General features: G+C 40.4%; 1 protein-coding gene across 3 annotated transcripts in view; it reads right to left on the bottom strand.

The window, feature by feature from the left end:
* The window catches only part of CAPN9 (calpain 9), a 41,245-nt gene that overhangs the window by 8,622 nt on the left and 23,359 nt on the right, over positions 1–9,264 (bottom strand). For all 3 annotated transcript variants that reach the window (XM_042477422.1, XM_042477431.1, XM_042477438.1), the window contains 6 exons: positions 7,669–7,829; positions 5,405–5,562; positions 3,313–3,521; positions 1,460–1,496; positions 1,130–1,210; positions 528–585 (listed from right to left, as the gene is read on the bottom strand). In XM_042477422.1, the coding sequence (XP_042333356.1) occupies positions 528–585; positions 1,130–1,210; positions 1,460–1,496; positions 3,313–3,521; positions 5,405–5,562; positions 7,669–7,829 (704 nt within the window). The remainder of the gene's footprint in view (positions 1–527; positions 586–1,129; positions 1,211–1,459; positions 1,497–3,312; positions 3,522–5,404; positions 5,563–7,668; positions 7,830–9,264) is intronic.

Here is a 9,264-nt window from a genome sequence, read left to right as displayed (position 1 = left end):
TAAAAAGAATTCACTGTCTTTCACTGAGCAAAATGCCTCATTCTTGTGTTGAATTCATCCTTATGTGGTTTAGTCACAAGACTTTAGATAGGAGTCTAGGTTAGACTGAATCCTTAACAAGGATTCCTTGCAGCATGACTATGCATGCATAGAGTTTCCTTTTGCATGCCTGTGTTTTGGTAGTGTTTAAGTCAGGGATTTTGTAGTGCTACTACTACTGATTTAATTTTCATAATGGAAGCCAGAGGGTCCTATCTAGAACCAATCGATTGGCCAGATTTCATCAGGGGTTAAGGCTCCAGGCCCCACTGTCCCCATCATCATCTGACACATACACACTTGATTGTAAATCTCATTGCATTTGACCAAATTTATTTCCAAGTACTAATATGATGGGAATGTAATTAATCTTAAATGCAATTACCACTGCTTAATATGTTCTGTACAGAATTGCCAATCAATGTTTCATCACAATATGGAATGAGAAATTGCTTGTCATTTGGGAAACAGGTGTTTATGGCACTTACTTTTTTTCAATACAGCGTTCAGAACATATTCAAGTTCCTCTGGACTGATCTCCATGTCCTGCAGTTGAAGAAAGGAAATAGCTCTCATATTTGTGGGCTTGACATTCATTCTGCTTAAATTTGTTTGAGCTAACAAGTTTTTCATACCTATATTTACTAATTGCTAGTTTGCATGTCAGTCTGTAGGCACAGCATATAGTTATGGTGAGTCCCTGTAGATTAGTCCCCCCCTTTTTTTTTCTTGCATCAGTCTAACATGCAGCCACTTTCTGCTCCCCACATTCCTTCATTAGATCTTGTATTTGATTATGCACAAGTTTTGTAAGTACAGTTGGCCCTCCACATTTGCGGCTTTGACTTTTGCGGCTTTGTTCACCCCTGCTCTAATTAAGTCAGGCCATAGGGATTTCTAGCTTAATAGTTTCTAAACTGATTAGCAGTGGCTCTCCTGATTTCAAGCAAATATCTTTCTTAGTCTTATCTGGAGATGCCCCATATGGAACTTTGTACTAGCCATGGACCTATGGAACAGAGTCATCCAGAGTTGTTGTTGTTATTTTCTGGGTTATGGCTTTGTTTCTAATTTATTAGTGAAATGTTACCTCTCCTGAAATTTGTTTGAATAATGTTCGGAACTGCTTCTCTTCATCTGTTTCTTCTTGTGGTGGTGTTGGTTCTGGAAGCTAAACCAATTCAGAAATTATGAATGGGGAAATTTAAAGTAGTATATTAGTATTTCTGATTACTACAATTCAGCTGCTTCTTATTAAGACATACATTATTAAAATATTGTGTCATAAACCCAGTCATTATTTTCAATTGGCATTGTCATACTCAGATGACAAAAAGTCATCTTAATTAATCTCAGTACAAAAATAGTGAATTGGAATGTGATGAGTTGCCCAACGCTTATTTTAAACTCCATGACCTACCTCTGGCAGATCAATGTCAACATTTCCATCCATCTCCCTATGAAAAATAAACAGGAACCCAGTAAAAGATAAATAAATAAATCACACTTTCTATTTTGAACTTTTGTAAGTAAATACATGAAAATAAAATCAGGTACACTGTCCAGAAGGGAAATGAATGTAAGTGTGTCCCATGCCCAATTCTCACATCACAGAGGGTTCTGCCAACAGTGTGAGGGGCAGAGACTGATGTTTTGTCTCCTGAAGGCTGAACCAGTGCCTTACAGTGTACAGGAGGTCATATCAGCTCTGGACATCATTTTGGCCAAAAACAACAGGGTGGGAAGGTCTGGGAGTGGAAAAGCCACATTTGCTGGATGTTCTCTGACATTTCAGGGAGAAAAAGCACCTGATAATCAGGCTAAAAAGATTGATGGGGGACTCAGGGAGTTTTGCATTCTGCAAAAGTAGAGTTTAGGACCACATGCATTTCCCATCCCTTCATTTCAGTACAGAGTGTAATTGTGGCACCCTGTGGAAAGTAGGTGGCAAGTGCAGGATCATATTAATAGCAGATGCCAGAACAGGCAGCACTAAAGTTCATCCCACACCAGGCGTGGGGAACTTCAGATGTTTTAGATATTTGGCTTATGATCTCCCAGTATGGCTAATGGGAAGGCACTGTGGGGGTCATAGTCCTAAATATTTGGAGGCCCAGAGATTTTCTCATTCCTGTTCAATATCAGTACAAGTCTCATTAGGTGTTTCCATTGTTCCATTACTGGATCAGCATGGGATGCACCCATAGAAGGGCAACCAAACAAAGGAAACCAGCATAAGAAATTAGTCCAATTTACACTGACTCCATTGTTTTCTTCTCACACCTTTCGCTTCTTGTAGTTAGATTGGGAAGCACTACATGGTCATCATGTTTATCGGGCCATGGCCACCACATCACAAATCCAAGAGCAGGTCTTCTTGTTAACTGACATCAAGTCAGCTTCATGAAAGACCTTCAAGACACCCTGTCATCAACAGCCCTGCTCAAATCCTGCAAACTCAAAGCCATAGTTCTTTGATTGTGTCTATCCACTTGTAATGCAGTCTTTTCCTACTGTCTCCCACCTTACCAAGCATTACCTTCTTTTAATACACAGCCTCCCAAGAAATAAAGCAATTGGAATGGATAGAGCAGAACTACTGTAGCTGCACTAGTGGGTAGAAATTGTAAGTTATTTTTATTTAATTTGATTGGGTGTTTACTAACAAGGAGAGGAAGAGGCACTTGTGAGATTCTCTAGCTTAGGTGCTAAAACAACTTGGATATTATGCATCTTGTTTGGGATGGGTAGTGGGGAGGCATTTGCTGCTCTGCCTCATGCAACAAGATGCATGATGATAAGAGTGGTGGCCTAGTGAGAGAAGAAGTTCTCTTTTCAAATGGCTCTTCGGCTTCTTTTTCACTTTGAGTTTGAAAAACAGGGATGTAGGAACAGGGACAAGAGGGTGTGACAGCTAATAAGCTAGACACCATCTCTCAAGACATAGCTTAGAAAAGTTACTTGTTTGGACTATTGTTCACCAAGTCAGACAGCAGTCAGCATGACACTATACTCCAGGAGTCTAAATTATTCAAAGGGCCTCCAGATAAGAATTTCCCTCCAGAATTTGGAAACATTAATCTTTTCTACTATAACTCACAGAATCCTCCAGCCAGCCTGACTGCTGACCATGTAACTTTTCCAAGTGAAAATAAATTTCCCAGGTTCTGTTTCCATCATGGATAGCCATGATGAAAACAGGGAGTTACTTGCAAATGCATGCTTCTCTGTGAAATTGTCTCTTAGCTGGATAAGATAGCTGGTAATACTTACTTAGTAAGTGTTTTCTTTTCAGAAAAAATTCTTAGGCAGAAATCAGCCTCCTGATGTGGCTCAAATGTGGTAGGGACAATAATGTAATCACCAGGTGGTAGAGTGAATCGGTCAGAGACTTCCCTCAAGTTTATATACGTTTTGCTCCTGGCTTTCGACGCATGGTAGCGGAAAAAGTCCTTTGTCAACTGCTCATCTTTTTCTGGGCTCTGCAATTAGATGATCAGATGCATCTGTCAGCTTGGCATATGTAACTTGATAATATTTTTTATCTTTTGGATTGAAGGATATATTGATATGAGTTCAAATACAATTTTTTTTTGTGTTGCAACAGATGGGCAAGGTGTGATCTGTGGACCACATGTGACCTCCACAGCCTGCACTGTGTCCCCAACCCCACCAAAACAACCACCCATATTGGCCCGTAGACTGCTGTATTCTCATACACTGATTTTAAATCTAACACAAGGAATAGGAAATATGTATTTCTACATTAAGTGGGAAACAGATACATGTGAAAACTCAACATCCAGTGTGCTGAATTATTTACTAGAATTTTGTTCATTGCTGATATCCTTTTTGAACACATGAAGGCACAATTTTTTATAAATAATTATGTAATCTGAAATGTTTCTTTCACAGTGCAGTACACAGTTATAGCACCTTGAGTGCCATGACTCCATCCTAAGGAATTGGAGGATTTGAAGTTTCGGAAAGTATTGCAAATTCTCTGCCAGTGAGCTCTACTGTTTCACCAAACAACAAAGCCCAGGATTCCATAGGATGCAGTCATATCTGTTTTAAAGTGATATCATATAAAGTGCTATAATTGTGTACAATGGCCCCTCTATATCTGCAGGTACTGGATCCACAGCTTTAACCAACTGTGGAGAAAAAATACAAGAGATCTAATGTGACCAGGCTGAGAAGTAGTCCCAGGACACCAGCAGTGGTGGTGGCAAGCCCCAGCCACCAGGCACATGCTTTTTGGGCTTTCCCACCTCCAAGGAACCCACAAGGTATCCACTTCCACCTTGAGAATAAACAAGCAGGAATACTGCAGCTGCAGCCTTGAAGGGAGAAGTGGTTTGATGGTAAGCTACCTGGATGGAGGGAAACACAAAGAATGTGTGCCTAGCAGCCAGTGTTTAGCACTGCCTAAACTTCTGCTCTATGCCATTTGATGTACAAGGACTTTTTTGGTATTTATGAGGCGCCCTGGAACCAAACACCCCAGATACAGTGGGCCCATTGTAGTGTGAAGCATCTGTTGGAAGACAGGAACAATTGCTTGGCTGTTCCTTCTGAGCCGTTGGGCTCATCACCTCTTTTGGAAGACAGAGCTTTGTATGTCACTCAGCCTGACTGAACTGGCCAGTTAAATTTTACCTCAATTCTTTTAATGGGACAACATTCTCTGTCTTCGTGAAGGCTTTCATGGCTGGCATCCATAGTTTTTTGTGGGTTTTTCAGGCTATGTGACCATGTTCTAGCAGAGTTTCTTCCTGACATTTCGCCAGCATCTGTGGCTTGCATCTATGCCAGCCACAGATGGCTGGCGAAAATTCAGGAAGAAACTCTGCTAGAACATGGCCACATAGCTCGAAAAACCCACAAAAAACTATTCTCTGTCTTGCTATTTCATAGTCAATACTGAAGTACAATTCAACTTGTAGTCTGGACAGTTTCTGCATGTGTAAATAAGGGCAGGGATGCTATCTTGCCTTTTGCCATAGGCAGTAAAAAATATCTTGTACTGACCTTGGGAAAGGGCCTCAGAGACCACCACTATGCAAGGCCATAGCTTATCAGGTGTCTGGTCAACCCTGTTATTGCAGAAATAATCTTCATATGATAGCCTAAATATCTTAAAGGCACCAGAAGCTAAGCAAGACCAGCCCTGCTTAGTACTTGGATGGGAGATTTCTAATGAATACCAGGTACTGCAGGCTATATTTTAGAGAGAAGATAGCAAAACCACTTCTGAGTATTCCTTGCCTAAGAAAACCCTATGGTTTTCATGGGGTCACCACCAGAAGTCTACAGTTGACATGAAGACACACACACAAAAGCCTCATACATTAAGAAATACCTCATAGATAGCATATCCTATTGTTAGCATTTCAGCACCCAGTTTCTTTAGTTTACGGCGGTCTTTTTGCATGAGAGCTGCTAGAAATGTGCAGCCATCTTTTCCATCATCTTTTTCAGTTAACTGGAGCTTGACCTGTGGATTCGTCCAAAAAGTTTCTGGAAACAAGAAAGTTAAAAGTTTTTTGTTTTGCTTTTAATTTGGAATTCCTCCCAGAGGACCTATCAGCATGTGAACTATAGTTGTTTTCTTTTCCAGAGGAGCTGAATCTCAGTTTGTAGATCTTGATTTTATTATTATTATTATTATTATTATTATTATTATTATTATTATTGGCCAAATTCTGTTGGGCAGATACAAATGCATAACCTAGAGTTAGGCAATTATACCTCTTTTGTATTCACAATCTCTACATAACCCCTAGTTTAGGGGATACATAGGGCTCACAAAAGTCCCCCCCAATCCCCACTTACTGGGAAGCAGCTACTAAGATCAATGGAGGTTTGTTCTTTTGCCAACTGGGTAGCAGTAGTTTGGCAGTCTCCCTCCTGCCCCCGAGCAATTTCTGGCATGAGAGAGAATTGCATTGGGGACCCTGCTTCTCCCTGTCACACCACAGTTGCTCATGGGAGGGGGTGGGAATGTCAATCACTGCTTCCTGAGTGATAGAGGAACAGGCCTCAATTGATCACAGCAGCTGGTGCCTGCAAAGTGGAGATTGGGGGATGGGGATGGATTCATTTCATAGCACTACAACTACAGTTCTTACACATCTGTAACTCCCCAATAGGATTTTAGCTATCACCACCACCACCACCACCACCATGTGCTCATATAATGCCCTCAGTGTACATGGCAATTTGGACCATCTTTCCCCTCAAAGTTTTCAGGTCTGCTATCCCCAGGCATGTCACGTGTAATCCAAACATTCTTTCACTCAGCCAGTTATATCTGGCATAGTACTCTCTAATTGTTTATCACTTTCAATCTTAGAGTCCCATAAAATTTTGACTATTTTGAACCATTTTTGAGGAGTCAGTTCCCATCAGTTCTTTACAGATGGTAAATCATATTTTTGCATCAATTCCAATGTATCCTTGTACCGCAGCATTTTTCATATTGTGAAATCTTTCTGCACAAACTAAGGTTATCAATAATTTAATCTCTCTCTTTTACATAGATGGCATTACTATCCAAAGTAAACTGGAACTATTGTTCTAATTGTGATCAGGGCTGTGGGAGCAATTCCAAACATACTGACAACATGCCTGCATTAATTCAGCATAGATAAGATCACCATGGCAGAATTACAAGTTGTAACTACTTGGGACATCTGACAATACCTCACTGATTCCTAGATTCTTGGACAGAATCCATATCACTGATGGTCCAAAACTCCTGTCATTAAGACTTGGTAGACTGTGGACTGTGGACTGAGACCCTCCTCCTCCTCCTTTTTTGTTTTCATTGGGTTTTTTTGTGTATCTTCAAGTCATTTCTGACTTATGGTGACTCTAAAGGAAACCAATCATGGGGGTTTCTGGAGAGTGTGTGACTCACCCAAGGTCAACCAGTGGGTTTCCATGGCTGAGAGGTGGAATCAAACTCTGATCTACAAAGTTATAGTGTAGCGCTCAAACCACTACACAAGTCTCATTATAGGTATAACAACCATTAGAGACAACAGGATCAAAGACAAAGAGAAGGAGATGATGATGATGTCCCACCATTTTCTCAGCCTTGAGATTTAACAAAAGTTAAAATAGATACAAATAAAAGTTGCACATCATACAAGAGTTAAAATATAATTTAAAATATAAGTAGAATTAAAAACAATTAACATACTGTATGTCCATTTTAAACAACAAATAGATAGATTACAGCACAGTATGAAATGCCCTTTTGCCTTGACAAGTCCTTGATGAGAAAAGTCTTCACCTGCTTATGGAAAGTCAGTCCTTGAGGAGGGCACAAGTCTAGCCTCTTTTGGAAGGGAGTTCTACAGCTGGGGAACAGCTGCATAGAAGGCCATCTACCATGTTCCCACCAGATGTGACGATGATGGGACAGAGACAAAGGCCTCCCCAGGAAACCTCAAAACACAGTTAGTCTTATATGTGGAGAAACAGTCACTTTCTTCATCCCTGGTTTAGAACATAATCTGGATTGTAAGAATGGACTAGCCCTTCTGCTTCCCTCAATCGTCTAGTTCAAGCATCTTCTCTATGAGTACAAGTGCATCATAATAATATATATGTCCATACCTATGAAGTTCCTGCACCCTCCAGCAGTGGCACCCCTGACCCAACTGCCTTGGTGGACTGTCACCTCCCATTTATGCGTAACATTGTCCTCAAGAGCATCAGGTGTGAGGTTGCAGATTTCAACTTTATCAAAATGGGTCTGGAAATCCTCAAACTTCATCCTATGTGATATGGCAAGAGAGATCGTTCTGTAAATTATTATAGTCCAGGTATACAAGCCATAAAAGCATAGTTGTTTGGGTGCTGGACTAGGACTCTGGAGACCAGAGTGCTAATGCCTGCTCCTCCCTGGAAATCCAGTGGGGTTACTTTGGGCAACACACACTCTCAGCCTCAGAGGAAAGCAAAGACAAACCCCTTCTAAACAAGTCTTGCAAAAACAATAAACAAAAAACCAAAATCCTGTGATAGGGGTGCCATAGGGTCACCATAAATTGGCAACAACTTGAAGGCACAGAACAGCAACATACATCAATTTCCAAACTACTAAGGTCACTGAACTAGCTATGGGTCTGTAAGTTAGCTCTGATGGTATTTAAGGAAAAAATTATGGCAGTTTACATGGGTGTCACATTCTCAACCCTAAAGACTGATTATGATAGTGTAATTTCTATGTGTAGGTCTCAACGGGCTTTTTCTCAAAAGATTGTTCCTTTTCCAGAATTAACTAATCTGGAGAAATCCCATTCAGGTTTTCAGTAGAGTTCCCAGAAATCAGGGCCTAGGTTTTCTTTTCCATTCCTCAGGGTGATTGGGAGGAATCTCAGGGTGAAAGCATAGTCTTGTCCAGTGTGCTTCCCTAGGGTAGAATCCTCACTTCAACCTGTAAGGAATTTTCACAGCGGTTATTAATAATAACCCTTATTCTGCTCAATTTGTCACTCTTTAGTATAGGAGTGGGCAATTTCATAGTGACTATCAGGGGAAAAAATGGGCAGCCATCATTGAGGTTTCCCCTATTGTTTCAATTGCCATTTTAACTTGGCAAGAACTGTGGTGGATTTCCATGATACATAAGAGTGTCAGAGCATAAGAAAGAAAGCATGAGAAATGCTTACCTTCCAGAAGGAAAAGGAAGTGAGAACAAGAGATGGGGAAGGGTTGGTGGTGCAGCCAAATCATGGCACACTTCTACTGTATTGCAGTCTCCAACAATGACACACCTCCAGAGGCTGTGTGTTGCATACACATACTTTAATTTAAACAGTACTGGTGACTAAAACATACTGAAAGAATTCAGACAGTGTTTGGGAGAAAGTTCCTTCAACTTGATAGTAATTTTCACTTCAATTCTCACTATTCTCAAATTAGCATGGCCACTGGGACCAAAAAAATTACCCTTCCAACCATTGTTAAGAAGTACAATCTTCAAGAGCACGATCATTTATATCACTTAAGAACTTAAATAACTGAAACAATATTTCTACAAGGACCATCTAGTCCAACCCCCTGCCATGCAGGAATACACAATCAAAGCACACACACGCACACACACACACACACACACACACACACACACACTGACCAGATGGCCATTATGTTTTTAATAATAATAATAATAATAATAATAATAATAATAATAATAATAATAATAAT

The sequence above is a fragment of the Sceloporus undulatus genome, chromosome 1, assembly GCF_019175285.1.
Source record: "Sceloporus undulatus isolate JIND9_A2432 ecotype Alabama chromosome 1, SceUnd_v1.1, whole genome shotgun sequence".
NCBI lineage: Eukaryota > Metazoa > Chordata > Lepidosauria > Squamata > Phrynosomatidae > Sceloporus > Sceloporus undulatus.
This window is presented reverse-complemented; position numbering and strand designations above follow the sequence as displayed.